The sequence below is a fragment of the Juglans regia genome, chromosome 2 (genome assembly GCF_001411555.2).
Source record: "Juglans regia cultivar Chandler chromosome 2, Walnut 2.0, whole genome shotgun sequence".
NCBI classification, from domain to species: domain Eukaryota; kingdom Viridiplantae; phylum Streptophyta; class Magnoliopsida; order Fagales; family Juglandaceae; genus Juglans; species Juglans regia.
In genome coordinates this window covers 13,556,995-13,575,227 of record NC_049902.1, presented here as the reverse complement: position 1 = coordinate 13,575,227, position 18,233 = coordinate 13,556,995, and the positions used below count along the sequence as shown (strand labels likewise).

The 18,233-nt window shown below is 36.5% G+C and overlaps 1 protein-coding gene across 2 annotated transcripts; it reads right to left on the bottom strand.

Annotated features, from left to right (window-relative positions):
• Window positions 1-1,101: 1,101 nt before the first annotated feature.
• Window positions 1,102-5,524, bottom strand: LOC108987171 (elongation factor 2). 2 transcript variants are annotated; one of them, XM_018960042.2, is made up of 4 exons: window positions 5,434-5,524; window positions 4,635-4,714; window positions 4,453-4,540; window positions 1,102-3,754 (listed from the first exon to the last, which is right to left on the bottom strand). In XM_018960042.2, the coding sequence occupies exons 2-4, from the start codon at window positions 4,635-4,637 to the stop codon at window positions 1,314-1,316; spliced, it is 2,532 nt and encodes an 843-aa protein (XP_018815587.1). In that variant the 5' UTR covers window positions 4,638-4,714; window positions 5,434-5,524; the 3' UTR covers window positions 1,102-1,313. The 2 variants fall into 2 exon arrangements, with proteins under 2 accessions (XP_018815587.1, XP_018815588.1); XM_018960043.2 differs by having other exon boundaries at window positions 5,337-5,463.
• Window positions 5,525-18,233: the final 12,709 nt, after the last annotated feature.

Below are 18,233 nucleotides of genomic sequence, written 5' to 3'. Positions count from 1 at the left end.
CGAGCAATTAGGCAATGATTCCTCTAAATAGTGTTTTTCTTTTTTGACTGAAAGCTCGATCTCCAAGCAAATGATACTTGTTTTGATTTTTTTTTTGTTCAATCTCATTTATTGTCATGCCGGGTGTTTCTAAGACATACTCTTGCACGATCATGTTGATGCTTGGTGTCCATTAGGAGAACATGACGGAAGAGCTAGCTGGTTGAATGCAAGAATACACCAGTATTTCGTAATCTCTATTTAGATCAATATTTTAGATGAGAACTGATCTACCTGCACTTGATATGAGATTTGGCTTTCCAGAGTCTAACTAAAGAATGGACCTGAAACTCAAATAATTTTTTACTTACTTCACATATTAATTTTTTACTTACTAAATATAGCTTTGAGTAATGTTCATACCATTTACACTTGCTTGAACGACAGTGAAGCTATTAATGTAACTAGCAATTATGTTGTTGATCAATGTCTATTGAACCTGGGAAATAAATGATGCTTCATGCTCTCCAACTTCCTGATTTTCTCTTTTCAGTCCTAATTTTATGCTTAGTGATTCACATCTTTTTTTGACAAGTAATAAGAAATTTTTTTGACAAGTAAATAGGCATATACCAAAGAAAACACCTAAATACAAGTCAGGAACTGGAATGGACTAAAAGCAAATCACGAAAGTGATTCACATCTATTTGTACTTTACTTTCCCTTTTCTTATGTGTTTGTGTGTATGCATGTATTATTTTCTCATCCCCTCTTGGATTCTCTAAAGAACCCACTTTGGTAACTCATATTCAACGCCCGTGGCTGAGGCCCGTGTCCTCTGCAGTCCTAAACATGAACAAAATGACTGGTCTCTTCCCTTTAATTATTATATTTTTTGTTTCTATATTTCCTATAACTTATTTTTTGCTTTCATTCATTGAATTATTCATAAATCATTTTTTTTAAACCATATTATTTTTGTAATAAAACTGTTTCACTCAACTAGGCAACGTGCTTTAAAGCACGTTGCTCCCGACCTAGTATATATATATATATATATATATATATATATATAAAAGAATATATCTCAATATAAAAAATGGCTAAAAGTAGTCCAAAAGGTGTGCAAATGTAAAACCACAATCACTATAGGGTTAAGACCATCAAATCAAATTGTTCGATAACCAGACATAGCAAAAAACATAACAAAAAGGCGATCAAAATCCAATGGGATTCACCTAAAAATGTCGAAAGAAAAAACCTCACAGGAATATAAAAATGCTGACAAGGCCAACAGTTATCTCTACTTTGCTCAACGATCTCACATAACGTATTTATAGCTTGTCTTCGAACTCCGAAAGTGGGGTCATCTGCTCCTTCAAGCCCTTCCTCTTGCGAATATCTGTCACAAGCACCGCTGCCTGTGATCCAGATTCCAAGGGATCAGATGACATCATATCCCAGTGATCGAAGACACATTGGGGGAAAGCCTGCCCTGAGGTTGCAGCCCTCAACGTACTTGAGAATCCGAAAGATTCAACGACAGGCAGGTACGCCTTGATGTTGTAAAGAGGGGTACCAGGCCTCTGGATTTCCTCAAACACATGCCCACGTTTCTGGTTAAGAACACTGTAGATACCACCAAGTGCCTGTTCAGGAGCTTGTATTTCCACCAAGTATACAGGTTCAAGAAGCCTGGGTTTGGCAGTCAGCTGGGAAGCATATATAACCCTCCTAGCAGTTGGAATGACCTGACCACCACCTCTGTGGATGGCATCGGAATGAAGAACCACATCACAGACTTCAAAGCAGATACCTCTCATGTTTTCTTCAGCCAATGCACCTTCCTTAGAAGCCCACTGAAACCCAGCCACAACAGAATCCTTAATTTCATTCAGGTACTGAACTCCCTTACACATATCCACTACCATATTAGGGCCAGTAGTCTCCGGGCCAAAACACCAAATTTTCTTCGCAAGATCCTTATCCCAACCAAACTCCTCAGACAAGATTTTGGAACGAACTTTAGGATCATCCCTTGGACCGATACGGCCATCATCAATGGCCTCTGCAAGCCCCTCTTCCAAGGGACGTGCTTCCATGTACAAACGGTTGTGCTTGTTGGGTGACTTGCTCATCACAGTACGGGAAGACTTCTCAAGGACTGTCTCACGGAAGGATACGACAGGATCAGACTTGATAATCTCTGCACCACCCATGAAATCATCCTGCAAATCCTTCAAACAGATCTCAAGGTGGAGTTCTCCAGCACCAGCTATGATGTGCTCTCCGGACTCTTCAATAGAACAGACGACCATGGGATCCGACTTTGCCAAACGTTTCAGTCCTTCAACAAGCTTCGGAAGGTCAGATGCAACCTTGCATTGAACAGCCACACGCACGACAGGCGATACAGAGAACTTCATGGCACGGATTGGGTGTGCATCAACTTCCTTCTCATTTGTCAAAGTAGCATTCTTGGTGATATACTGATCCAACCCAACCAAGGCGACCGTGTTACCGCAAGGCACATCCTCTACTGTTTCCTGCTTCTTCCCCATCCAGATAACAGTTCTCTGCACACTCTTAACATACAAGTCCTTCTTTTCCCCGGGCACATAGTTGGGACCCATGATTCTAACTTTCAGCCCAGTCGAGACCTTACCAGCAAACACCCGACCAAAGGCAAAGAACCTACCCTTATCAGATGCAGGAATCATTTTTGATACATAGAGCATTAGAGGGCCCTCGGGATCACAGTTTCTGATGGCATTAGCATAAATATCATCCAGGGGACCCTCATACAAGTTCTCAACACGATACTTTTGGGCCGTGCCAGGAGACGGAAGGTGAAATATCATCATTTCCAACAGGGCACTACTAGCTGGCAGCCAGGTCTGCATGACACGTTTCATCAATGCCTTTCCCATTAAATCCTTCTCCTCTGACTTCATGGTGACACCAAGCTTCTGCAACATTGGCCACAGCTTGTCCTTCTGATCATTCATGCAAATGTTGATTATCTGCTTGATAGGTTCATAGCAGAACTGAACAAAACCACGCTTGCAGGTAGGAGACCCAGTGTTCTTGCTGGTCCATTTCCTTGTAGCAGGATCAAAGAAGTTTTCACCCCAGAGTCGTTCCATCATCTTGGCCTCATCCACTCCAAATTTGGAGGCATACATCTTGGCAAAATTAGTCAGAGTAAACGCCCAACCATGCAAACCAGCGGAGAAGGCAACCGTCCCCTTCTCAGGATAAACCTGAACATCACCGAGGAGGGGATCTTCGTACGTGGCCATGATGACATTTGCATTCTCAATAACCCTCTGGAATGTTTGGTAAGCCTCCTCTCCATCAACCTGGAGCTCAAGAAAACACCTGTCCATCTTGTTGACAGTCAAGACAGGTCTAATTCTTTCTCCCAAGGCCTGTCTAAGTACGGTTTCTGTTTGGACACAGACACCTTCAACACAATCAACGACCACAAGTGCACCATCAGTAATGCGTAGGGCAGCAGTAACCTCAGATGAGAAGTCAACGTGCCCAGGAGAGTCAATGAGATTGATGAGGTATTCATTCCCTTTTCGTTCCCCCGTGTAGCTCTTCAGAGCTTCATCAGTCATCTCATAATAGAGAGAAATACCAGTAGATTTAATTGTGATGCCACGTTCTGCCTCATCAGCACGGGTATCTGTCATCCGGACATCACCCGCAACTTCTTGTGCAATAATACCAGCGGCAGCCACAAGAGAATCAGTAAGCGTAGATTTCCCTGAAATTTTATTTTATTAAATCCATCATTAGACCTTTAAGCAACAAAATGTTAGACATAACATTATTTCAATTACATGTGAAACAAGAAAAAGTCATAAAACAAAAGCTTTATTTCCCTTTTTTGTGGGATGAGCCAGGCCTGTGCAGTAAAGCAATGCAGCGGTGCCCAAGGGCCACAGCAACAAGCTACTGTGCCGGGCCTTCCCCTTTTTAATTTAGTGCCATGTGGCCGAATGGACCACGTATCAGATATTACACTGATAAGAACAAGAGCTAGAAGCAACATTACCTGGATAATATTGCATAATAAGTGTTCAAGTCAAACCATATATTCCAAGAATAAGCAGTTAGGTAACAAAAACAAGTATCACCACCAAACAAAGTTTAACATCACAATTGTTATATATACACCTAAGACTTAAAGCAAACAGCAAAAGGTCAAAGAAAAAAAGAAGGCAAAACCAACATCTCCATTGACTCTAATGGAGGTAAGAACCTCCCACCTATGCATGCTGCAATCAAAAATTATGATGCCTCCTACCAAAAATGACACATGTTTATTCCTAGACCAGTCCTCTATAGGAGTATGGTCATATACGCAGAATATAAACTTGCATGGACAATCCATTTAAAAACTGAAGTAATTCATTGAAAAAAATTACATGTAGTGAACCAAGGTTCCATAGAAAATCATACCATGATCAACATGCGCAATAACAGACATATTACGGATGTTGTGTTTGTAGTCCATAATTCTGCGGAGCTCATCTGCGGTGAACTTCACCTGCAAATATCAAAATAGTTTCTGATTAACCATCAACAGGAAACAAAAGAAAAATCAGCAAATACGGAAGCCATATAAAATATAAATCACGTACCATCTTGGCTAGCTTTAAATGGCACGAGAATGAAAGAAGGTATTTGCACAGAGGATTTCCTCCAAGAATTAAATTAACACCTGCCCACAAAACCAATAATTTATTCACACTTATCGATGAAAACAGAAGAAAGAATTGATGGTCAACCCATATTCCATTCTATTTCAAAATCTATAGTCACAATTTATAGCACGAGAAACACATTGCTGAGAATAAGGAGCACAGCAGGCTTAAAAATCATAGTCATCACTGATATTAGCTCAAATCAGACATGACTGTCATCACTCACCGATCAAACAGCAATCTAAAATATCGAAACCTCTCACAGAAGTTATATTTGTTTAAAAAATATCACACACCCACCCACCCACCTATGCACTCTTAGTGAGGCACCCCAAAACATGAGAACAAGAAATTCAATAATATAATAATTCTAAAGCAACACGTAATAGTGATATAGTCCCCTTGATACACTTATAGCCGTATACTAATAAAACATGCATATTTCCATGTATATTTATAGATTTTTCAAGGACAACTAGCCATCATGTGAAACAGAAAATATATATATATATATACACACACCCACACGTATGAAGATTATCCAAACCTCGCTATAACTCATCCGCTTTATTTATCAGAGGCTTGAAATCATGACTACAAATATAGAATTACAAACCCAGATTTCGAAATGAACAATACATTGAAAACGCGAAAAGATACAAAAGAGGCTCCGTCAGGGAAAATGGCGTGAAAAAATCTGATCTGCAGGTAAGGACCGAGGAGGAGATTGACGAACCTGAGCTGTGGGTACAGAGTGCAGACTCCTCAGATGCAAGTGGGGCGCGACAGACAAGAGGGATAGATATACCATACCGTGTGGTCGACAACGCTCTCGCTGGGAACTAGGGTTTTGTCATTCCTGGGCTGGGCCGATTTAGGCGCGCTTTCTCCGACTTTATGTGATCCAGGCCCATTATTTCAAATCTACTTAACATTTGATTATTTATCATTATCTTTATATTAATAAGAATAATTCTACTTATCATCCCCACACATCACATTTATTTTAATTTTTTTTTTTCTAAAAAAAATATATGGTATATATATAAGATAAGTAGAACAACTTAATTAGTTTAACAACAAATTAAAAAATATATATTAAAATATATATTAAAATATGTAAAGTGTGGTATGAGATGATGAGTATTATATCTCAAAAAAGAAAAAAGAAAAAAAGAGGGGTAATGCATTTTGCTAGTGTGTTTTTTAGAGATCCAAGGAAAGAAAGAGTTATTGGTTATAGCTAAGTTTGTTGTAAGACCAAGTCCATTTAGGGTTAAAGAATAATGTGATTTTTAGAAATCTAGGAGATCTAGAATGCTATTAGCTTTTAAAAAACCTTTACTTAGAAGCTTAGTATAAAATATTCCATGAAATTAATAAAATCCTCATTTATTAAAAATATCTATACTTATGATTGAAGAGGCTGTTTAACCTCAAATTTTGTATTTTTCTAGTAGATGTGCAAACTAAAATATCCTTCATAGTGATTATATTATCAATTATAATTTGCAGTAAAAATTTTTATTTTATTGTGTAACATCCACACCCTTCATGTCAACAGCTATTTAGACTTCAAATTTTATAATATTGGATAGGATTTGCATATGCAAAAGGTGAGTTTTTCTAGGTGTGCTACCTGAACCCCCGAGGCGAGGGGTTCCCCCTTCCCACATGCATGGGTGAGAGGTGGGGTTTAGCCTTCGAAATCTGGCCTGCACACTTGGGGTGGGGCCCTGTGTCTGGGTGCCAAGGGTGAACCCCTAATTTGTCCGCCTCTCGGCCTTGCTCAAGAACGAATTTCTAGGCCCATTCCCCTGGCCTTTTTGGGCCCAGATGTCATTGTAATTTGAGAATTTTTAACTTAGATATTCTAAGTTGCCTAAATTTTTTAAAAACAATTTATCTAAGATGTTACAATAATACAATAATAGAAATTAAAAACTTAGTAACTTTTAAGTTGTAACTAATAATCCTAAATTATTACAATAATACAAATTAATCTAAAACTATTACAAATTGTGATATAATTTAAATGAATAATAATAACACAATTAAATAACAAATTCTAGCAAGATTATAATTGACTTATGACATCATTTTACATTGATTTTGATATTGGAATTTAGGGTGGTCACGGTGGTGGAAAAGTGAGTAAACTGTGAAATTATAAAACTTGAAACATGAATATAGCAAAACAAATTAGAATTACAAATAAGAAACAAAAATCTTAAATACAAACATTATATAGATATATACAAATTACAAACATTAAAAGTAGGGTTGTACAGGAACTGACAAAACCGGCAGTGAACCGATCAGACCTACCGCCGGAGCACGGAACCGGTCGGAACTGACAAAGAACCAGTTGGCGGTCGAGAAGAATTGAAGGAAAACCGATATCGACAGTTCGACGCCAGTTTGAACCCCTGGAAAACCGCTCAACCGGCCGATCCGGTCTATTTATATATATTTTTTAATATATGTATATAAAACGGCGTCGTTTTAGAATCTGAAAGTTAAAAAAAAAATTATAATAAACGGCTCCGTTTTAAGATGAATTAATAACCCCTCCCCCCCCCCCCTCTTCTTCTTCCCTACGTCGTCTTCTTCCTCTCTAGCCTCTGCAACTCTCTTCTTCTTCCATGGTAGCGACAACAAGACACTTCTTCACTCTTCCTCAGTTCCTCCTCCTTCCCAGAAGACGCCGACGGTGGAACGAAGACCACGCCGACACACGTCGAGACCGATATGATCGGTTTTCTCTCCCCCAACCCTCAGTTTCGGCTTGTTCAACAGACCCATGGCAGATGTCAGTGGTGTCTCGGTTTTGCGCCAAGCCCATTGGTGTACAACCCTAATTAAAAGTACTAACCAAGATAAAATTGAGATCAATATGAGATCATTGGGATTATGATTGGGCATATGATAGTGAGACTCTAAAAGTTGAAAAAAAATACAAGAAAAATAATTAGAATTAAAAACATTATATAAATACTATAAATAATTTAGAGAAAAATTATACAAACCAATGGCAATGGTCGTCCAATACACACAAAGTCATATTGCGGCCGATTTAGACGTACCCTCATGTGTTGTAGTTGTTTCTATAACAATTAAATTTGAAATTAATACCGGTTAAATGAATATAAATAAATTAAAATAATAACAAAATCAAATCAATGAATTAAGAACGATTATTAGATCCAGGCTAATCACCACCCTCTTCGTTGGCCTCTTCAAAATCCCTCACATCTAGAATATGAGTCAACTTTCTTTTGATCTAATTCTGAGTGCAAATCAATGCTTCCACAATGGTAACAGACAATGAATTCGGAATGAATCTAATATGCACCCTCCGGTGCTAAAGGCCGATTCTGAGGTTACCATACCAATAGGGATGACCAAAATATTGCAGGTTATGTCTCCAAGGACAAGGTACTTGATGGCATTGGTTTTCCAAGAAGATAAGATATCAAGCCCCCGTATAAATGGGTACAAATTTAATGCATCGAACTCTGACTGGGCCTCTACATGATGACGAACTAGAGGGTCCTGCTCCAACCTCTCACCCATTCCAACCTACGCTTTTTCCTCATCTCGACTTCAGGAGGAGGCGGTGCGGTCGGTGTAGGTGCTGGAATATTACTACTCTTGAACGCAACAAACTCATCAAACAATCTACTAAGAGTTTTCCTAACCCTTGCCGTAATATGATCCGCCCATGCCTTCCCGTGTGCCAATCTCAATCCATAGATGTAATGACCCAACCAAGTCTTATTAGAGAGACAATATGGATAATTTTATTAGGTCTAAATTAGATTTAATAAGCGATATTGGACTTAAGTCCGTTTAATATTTTATGGATCTCCTATTTAATTAGAAATTGGCCCCCAAAATTTTTCTAAAAGCCTAAAGATATTTATTAGAAGAATTAGACTCATTTTAAAATTTAAGATTGGCTATTAGAATTTTTCTCATTTTAAAATCATTACTGATTGAGGTTCCCTTCATAGTCCCAATCACTCTGAGTCCTACCTTAAATGAACTATTAAAGTGTGTTAAGAATTCCCTTGATCTAAAAATCCCTTATTCATTGATCATTAACCGATTTTCTCTTGAAATTTACTACCAACTTTTATGTAAAACTCTCTCACTTTTTAAAATCTTAGCCAATAATCGGATAAATTTTACATGTTTATTGCATATCAAATAGATAGATTACACACAACTTCATCCGCACAGTCCTAGTCATGCATGTGATACCCCTAGATCTTGCTTGTGATTTGGCAAAACTTAAAGTGTCGGGACATGCAACACAAGGTTATTTGTCCTCGCTCATGACAGATAAAAGATGCAATGAACACAACAAGCATCTAGCAATATGCAATATTCATAGCGGATACTTTTTTTTCTTGAGCAATACTATGCATCAGAGATGACATAACCCAAAATAACATGAGCATACTTCATAATCATTTATAGTACTTGCCCAAAAGATTTGTAACAATGCGAGTACTAGAGACATTGCTCCTTAAGTACATAATTAAAGGAACATAATTACTAGGCTAGCCTAATGAGTAGCTCGCGCAACTCGGCCAAAATAGCCATAATCCTATTTAAAAATTGGAGCATCGACGTGATGAGCTCCTCCTTGTTGTGTTGCTACCTAATCGACCTCGTCCAGATGATCCTTTGCTAGTTCTCCAAATCCTGACACATGATCTACCATTTGGGGGGAATGATAATTGGGATTACCAAGTGAGATTTGATTACAAATCTCAATGACTTAACAACCAATTTAAACTAACGATTAACAGATGCATGCATGACAGTAAAAAGACTTGAATGTCAACATGAACATGAGTGAACGTGACATGACTTGGCAAAATAACATGACATATGTTAACATAATTTGGAAACTGACATGAACTTTAATTGACTTGAGCTGAACTTGAACGTGAATTAAACATGATGTGAATTGAAACTGAATGTGAACTGAACATGAACTTGAAATCTTGTTGCATAAATGGTCTGGTTAATTAAACATTACATGTGGATGCTGCACAAGTCCCCTTAAGTTGTGTGCCCCTGTCGATATTACATCACATCACAGGTCCTGCACCAATTGTGAGTACGTTACTATATGCATCACACCACATGTATTTGCACCTACCGTTAGTACGTAATGTACGTATCCCATAACAGGTATCTGCACCTACTTGAGTACGTATAACATGAACATGACCTGTGGTTGGCACCATCGGCTTTGGCGCCTTGCTCCGCACCGGGTACTAGTTACTTAGACCCCATTCAAAGCTTGTTGATAGTACTTTGTCAATCGAGAGAATTTCACACCAATTTAAACATTCTAGCATGAACAATGAAATTTCACTAAAATATTGCCTCATCCTAGCACTTGGGGTCATGATAAACATAAAAGACTCAACTAATTTACAAATATTGTTTCCGTGACATACTCTATAGATATGACATGATGTGACGTGAAATGAAATGACAGATAGCATGACATAACATGGTGTGTAACAGTTAACACATGGCATGACATGACATGACATAACATAATATATATATATATATATATATAGAAACATAACAAAGAAGAATGATGGTTTCTTACCACCATACATACATAAGTATCCTAAAAGTAAGTTAGAGGCCAACTTATAGTAACTGTAGCATGACGAAAAGTAACGTGGAATAACATGAACTGAAATGAGATATTTTCAAAGGTTAGTTACTTCTCACTAAAATATTTAAAAACATAAAATCACCAACTTATGGCAAAATAACCATTTTACCCCTCTACTTGTGGAAATAGACCATTGTACTCCTAAATTAAGAATTTTGCATTCTAACTCCAAAGCTCACTAAAATTTATAATTTTTTTTCCTAAATACAAATATCTAATTAGAGAAATTTTAAATACATCACAGCTATAAGAACTATGCTTAGACCGAAACATATTTAGGGCTAAAATCCTTAATTTTTGTTGCAATTCTTTCAACTCCAACTTCCATGCTAAAACCGATTTATGCAACACTTAAAAAAATCACATCCTATGTTTTAAAGAATCATACTAAGACCACAGAATATACATTTCAAAAAAAGCATAAACTCCTCATGCTAAGAAAATGTTAAAACATCAAATAACTCTTTGATGCATTTGGACTAATTTCTTTCCAAGGACTCCGAAAGTCCATAAACATACTCTTAACACATTCATAAGTCAATCCTAAGAGATAATATGCTTGAATAAACAAATCAAAGACCACAAAATCACAAAACATTATCCTAAAAAATCGGCTTGTACAATCGAGTACCACATGCTTTGATTTTAAATCAAACTACTAAATCTAAGTTTTTCATGAAATAAATCTTCAAGAAATAAAATCATATACCTCATTTTCAAGTTCTAAACTTTTTCTAAGCATTAAAACCTAGGATCAAATGGTGAGAATTTATAGAAACGCAAAGCAAACCCGTGAGTCTCAAGAATGTGTCCTAACCAAACCTTTGCATGCATAGCAATTTATTTCATCAAGATCAAAACATTATTCTCCAAAAATAACTTCCTAACACATAGATCAAAGTCTTAAGAATCACATATGTGAATATCAAGAACATAGGATCATGTTTCCATAACAAAAAGATCAAAACTTTCTCAAGACAGAAACTGTTTTGATGCCTTCAATTTCCAACTTTCTAAAATCATGCAAAACTCCTTGTAAAAACTCTTAACATGCAACAACTCTAAATCCAACTTGCATGTTAACATGTTCACTCTAAATCATAAAAATATCAAACCACTATTTTGCCAAAAACTTCATCAAATAAATCAAAGTTCACAATATCCAGATTGTCTCCCAATATGACCTTTGCATGCTCAAAGAGGAACAAAATTCCATGAAAAATTATATAAAATACATCACTGAAAACTACACTCAAAGATGAACAATTTCTATGAAGGTAGTTTTGTGAAAATATATTTAAAAAGGTTTCGAAAAAGTCAAGCAAAATCATCCAGAAACACTGTTTGAAACCTCCCCTTGAGTTCTCTCCAAGAAAGTGAAATGAAAGTGACAAAAACATAAATGGGTTGGCTTGGACAACTTATATAGAACTAGAGGGCTTAGAGGGGATGTGATGGTGGTCTTTTCAGCCAAAACCATTGGCAAAACCGTGGGCAACAGCACGTGGTTTTCGGCCATGGAAGCTGCAGTGTGATGGGTGGTGTTGAGGTGGCTGATTCCCCCCTCCCATTAGCTACTATTTGGGCTGATAAGGGCAATGAAAGTACACCTAGAGAAGTGGGGGAAACTTTCTCAAGAAGCCTTGCTTAGGTGGTACTTTTCGGTGGGCTTTACTGGGCCTAAATCGATTAGGCCTTATTCAGGGTTTCAAGAGGGTTTGGTTTAGGGTTTCAATTTCTAACAAACCCAAATCCAAATTTTCTTGACCAAATAAAATCACAAAAGTATAAAATAATAAATAAAGGTGTAATGACATGAATTTAATTGTGTTAATAGCATATAGAAGTTATTTAATCAAGTGACTAAACATTAAGCTATAATCGGCCAACATTTAGGATTTGGGGTAACCATTTAGGGTTTTAGGTTTCACCAAAGTTTTAGAGTTTCAATTGGATCTCAATGGTTTGGAGTTTCACTAGGGTTGAAACCCTTTTTGGTTTGTCACAAAAATGAATGGCTGGATGAAATATTATTTGGCTTAGTTGGCATGATAACAATGACTGATTATTTTCCTTTCCTTCACATTTCCATCTCATGGTTCCTCATCGTGTCAAATGTCTTATACTATTCATGTAATGCCTAGGTCCTGCACGGGTTAGAGAGTTATTTCTTATCACTTAAACTCATATTTTAACAATATAATTATAGACTCCAAATTTCTAATATCATATACAAATTTCGATTCAAACTAATTTTCTCAATATAACTGATTTTCCAAAATGTCAAGTCATCATAACACAATAAAATTTCTTAATAAAAATCTCTAATACTCATAAAAACTTTTTATGCTTAATACACTATACTTAAATCATTTCACTCAATGCCTCATAATCTTGATACTCAGTTGAACCATAAAAAATATTGTGGAGATAACGTGTGAGTTATCAACAACTCAGCAACCAGAGAATATATACTAGTATGTAAACATGAGCATTTACAGAATTCAGAATGTAAAACAAAACATTTTCTTTCAAAATGCAGAATCAGAATATTTACTTTCAGAATGAGTAATCAAAACATGTTATCAAAAATATCATAGTGAAACTTTCGTAAAACTTTCTTATTCAAAAATCATTTGGCATATCAAAATCTGAAACACCATCTTCATATCATATCAAAACATCACATCGGGATAGATACCATGTTTAATCCCCATGGTAGGGTTATAAACTATCATTATACCCATGGCTGTGCCATATTCCATGTTTAACCCCCGTGGTAGGGTTATAAACTACCATTATACTTGTGGATGGGCCGTAACAAAAACTGAACATAACATCATAATCAGACTTAATCAGAATAAAGAATCAGAATCTCATGCAATTGTTTTCAGATGCCACAACATATCCCAATAGAGTACTGAAAAAATTCAGGTCTTTTCACATATTCAAAAACAGTTTCAGAATATTTTTGCATCACATGCACAAATTTTTATAAATTTCACATTTGCTCTTTTTGCATAATTTATAAACAGAATGAACAAAATTAGTTTATATCTACACCAGTCATGACAGAAAATTTTTTCTTTTATACAACTTTCATGCATTATACAGAACACATATGAGCTTGTTTTTAGATTTCTTTTCAAAACAAACATGCATATTTTTAAAATCAACCTCGTTTCATCTTCTTTTTATGCAAAGACTAGTATAGGAACCTCGCTTACCTAAATTTCTTAACTTTTTAGCAATTTTCCTCAATAATGTTGAACAAAAATTACTCGTCACCTATAAAATAATCACGTAATTTCCGTGAATTTCCAATTAAACACATATTTTAATATGTGAACCTGAAATGCTAAACTTTAACCTATTTTAATTCCCCGATACCTAAAATTCTAATAACCCTAAGATACCATCACTTTCCAAATCTATCAATATCCACTTAATTTATCCGACTATTAAACTCTAAAATTAAATAGTTCTCCAATCTAAAATATTCTCTTAACATAATTAAAACAATGTCATTTTAAGTAAAAAAAAAATCATAATTTTCATTGAATCAAAAATATTCTTTTAAAGGGTTCAAAATAAAATTTTGTACCTATTGTTCACTTCAAAAATTCATATTTTAAGAAAAAATATTCTTACTAATAATATGATTCAAAAAATTTATCTATCTTCTTTATAAGTTATATATTTAAAAGAAAAATACTACTTTGTCCACTCAACTTGCCCCCTCATTTAGACACCTCATGTATTTTAATTTTTTGTTTAATTTTTTTCTTTATTTAATAGTTAAGGAAATGACTATTAATGTATTGATAATTTTTTTTTTATATTTTTTAAAAATGTTTAAAAATGTTAAAAAATATGAATAAAAAAACTGAAAAAAATGAAAAGGCCAATTTGGCCTAACAGTCACTTGGAGCGATGCTACTCTAGCAGAGTAGTACCGCTCCATTTAAAAATAAAGTAGAAGAACACTAAACTTAATATAAGACCAACCTAAAGTCAGGGTGTTTTAGTAAAAACTATAAAATGCATGGGCTGAAGTTGAACTTTACAACACAATATATGAAGTTAAACCATAAAACCATGCGCGAATTAAACTCACCGACAGAAGAGAATAACTCACAACATAGAGGGAGGAGATCGACACTGGGTAGACGTCGATGAAGGCGTGACTGGGAGCATCAGTAGGGAACTGTGGAAGGAGAGATACAGTGATGTGAGAGTGAAGTTAACGTGAGAACCAGAACAACAGAAAAAAAAAAAGGATGGAGAACCCGTGGGGAGGGCTCGGCGTGGGGGCTTACCGAGAGGTGGTCACGGCGGACCTAGGTGCTGGGTGTCGACCCAGGCAGCGTCCAAAGGTGGAGGCTTGTTCTCCGACGTCTTCTGTTGGCAGATCAAGCTGCGTGAGGGTGGTAGGTGGTCGTGCAGGGGAAGGATCAGGGGCTGAGAGCACAAAAACTGCTCTGTTTTGGCATTGTAAAATAGAGGACAATAGTAACGTGGAGGTTTCGCTGGGCGATTAGGTCAGGGTGGCTGGGTTGTTTTCATGGTGTTTCGATGTTAGGTAGCGTGCGCTATAGGGTGACAATGGGTGGTCTTGGTCTTGTTCTTGTGACTTGAGTCTTGGTCTTCACGGTGTATCTCCATTGGGTGGTGCCCGACGTAAAGCAAGGTTGTAGCAGTTGACATGAATCGGGGTTGGCTGTGGCTCTCGATGGTCGTCGCGGAGGAGGTTGGGCATGTGGTAGAGTGGTGCATGGCAGTTTACGCTTTGAGAAGGGAGAGACAGAGGGCTATCGGCATAGAGGAATGACTGTTTTACCTAGCTTGCGGTGGAGAAGAGAGTGCGGGGACCATTCATATGATGGTGCGGAAACCCTAGGAACAACTAGGATTTCTCTATGAAAGGAGATCAGACTAGGTGTGAAGTTTAGACGTACAGATCTATGAATACCTATTTATATCTATAAAGCTGGAAACCCTAGAGAAGAAACATGAGAGGGAGAACATGCATGAAAGACATGCACGGTATGGGTTCTCACGGCTTGGCTTTTTGGGCCCATTAGAGCGGTAAAAAAAACATCTTTGGCTTGTCCGTAATCTTTCTCATGGGTCGAGTATATTACGACTCACATTCCAAACTAGACTAACTCATTCCATAATTTTTCAGGCCAAATACCAAATAAAATAAATCCCACTTGATCCATAAAATATTAACTAAATTTAACCTAAATATCAAGCCCAATAAAAATCCATATTCCATCAATACAAATTTTGGGCCTGTAACCTATTCCCAAAATTACTCGTTAAAATTCAAGTGGGCTTTTCATCCATATTTTAAAACAAATTCGAACGCGAATTTCGTGCTGGGCCCGGGTGTTACAATTCACTAAGTGTGGCTAAGATTTTGTTAAGTGTCCAAATAAAACTTCTCTAGACTGATTTGGACAATCGACACTGTGATTTGAAAATCGACTGGATTGAGTGCCACATAACGCTATCACAGATGTTACTATTTAGTCCAAAAATAGCGAGAATAACATTATACCATAAAATTCTAAATAATCATACGAACCTAATAGTGCAATTCATTTTGTCAATTTTGACTCCTAAGTGCCTCGATTAAATCAAAAGGCATTTTCGAACAGCTATCATTGGGGAAAAAATTGTATTATTGCACTGTAAAATTTTAAATATTCATCTGAGACTAATTGCGTAAACGGTTTCTCAATCTCATACTTCTAAGTACCTTAAATAAATAAAACCATGTTTCTGTCACCAATGTGGGTAATAAATTGACTATGCTAACAAACTAAAATCTACGTGATTTATTGATTCGTGAGGCATTTTTGGGGCTTTCATGACATTCCTAAAACCTAAAGAAATTTATCCACTAAATTTCTGGTGGGCTATTATAATGCACAACTCATCAAGTTGGCTTCATCCCCTTATACACGTTAAATACCAAACTCTCACAAACTCCACCGCGTACGTCCGAATTTCTAGCTTACGGTAGCCATTATTTGACTCCAAATCAACCACGTCGGAGACGCTCTCTCCCTTCTATATATACCCCTTCTTTCCTCTGCAATATCAAAAAAAAAAAAATACAACCGAGCTTTCACAGCAAACCACTTCAAACCGAGACAACCATAATACTCTCAACGGGACCCACAAACCCACTTCAATCTCTACTCATAACTATTCACAAATATTCTATAATATTTATCACTATTAAATAAAAATAAAAAATAAAATCAGTATAATATTTATCACTATTATATATAAATAAAATCATCATTAAAAAAAATCAATCATTGATGAGACCTACACCTTTTTCAATTATCTATGTAAAAGTCAACAATTCAATATATTTCATTCATCCAAATAACTAAAAATACTCTCAATGGGACCTACAAACCCACTTCAATCTCTACTCATAACTATTCACAAACATTCTCAACACTTCTTAGGTATTCTCACTATCCAAACGTAGCCGGCTACGTTTGGGTAGCGAAAATATCTCAACACTTTTCAAGTATTCTCGTACTGATGAAAATACTCAATATGCCAAACACAATGAACTATCTTCGTACCAAAGTCTCTCCACTATAATATTTATCACTATTATATATAAATAAAATCATCATTAAAAAAAAATCAATCATTGATGAGATCCACACCTGTTTCAATTATCTATCCAAAGGTCAACAACTCAATATACTTTATGCATCAAAACAACTCAAAATACTCTCAATGAGACCCACAAACCCACTTTAATCTCTACTCATAACTATTTAAAAAAATTCTATAATATTTATCACTATTATATATAAATAAAAAATAAAATCACTATAATATTTATTACTATTATATATAAAAAAAATCATCATTAAAAAAAATCAATCATTGCTAGAACCCACACATTTTTCAATTATCTATCCAAAAATCAACAACTCAACATACTTCATACATCCAAACAAAAATCCTCAGCCAAACCTAGCTTGCCGAAAATCGCTGGAAGACACCCAGAAATAGCTGGCTAGTCACTCCCTTCACTGTCGCACCTTCTTGCTTTGCCGTCGTAGCCTCGACCTAGTCACCACCCATATCGGTGCCCTCTGGTTCCTCTCGGTAAGCCTTTGTGGACTGCCTATTTCTCTGAAGCTCTCTGCCTTTGCTCCTCTTCTCCAGACCAAAGGCTTATTTTGGCTTCAAACTATCTCTTTTTCTAAGATTGTCGCACGGCCCATTTTTATTTTCTCAAAGTGCATGCGTGTTCTCAGTTCCTTTTGCTTCTATAGAGATTGCTTTATTCCTTCCTCACGGCATTTTCTCAATTTCATGTCTTTCCCTCTCGGCTATTTTCCTCTGTTGCATGGCTATTTTATTTATTTTAATGCCAGACATGCAGCTTTATTTAATCCCATCACCATACTTTTTTTCAAAAGAAACTACCGTAGCTAAAGTATAAGAGAAATTCTACTTGCAACTGGGCTGGGGGAACCCCACGTAACCGGCGGGGCACTGCTTTTGATGAAAAATTTTATTTCTTCTACATTTCCTCTACATTTTGTTCTCTCTCTCTCTATCAATTTTTTTCTACCATCTTCTTCCTCTACATTTCTCTCATCTGCACATTGCAACATCGCAAGATCTACTTGCAACTTTTAGGCTGAACTCTTGCTTTATACATTTCGGAGCCTTTAGGCTGGTAGTGAAAGAATGATGATGAGGAACTCAAGGAGATTGATGATAGGATCCACAACACCAACCTGCACTTACAAATGGAGAGAGAGAGAGAG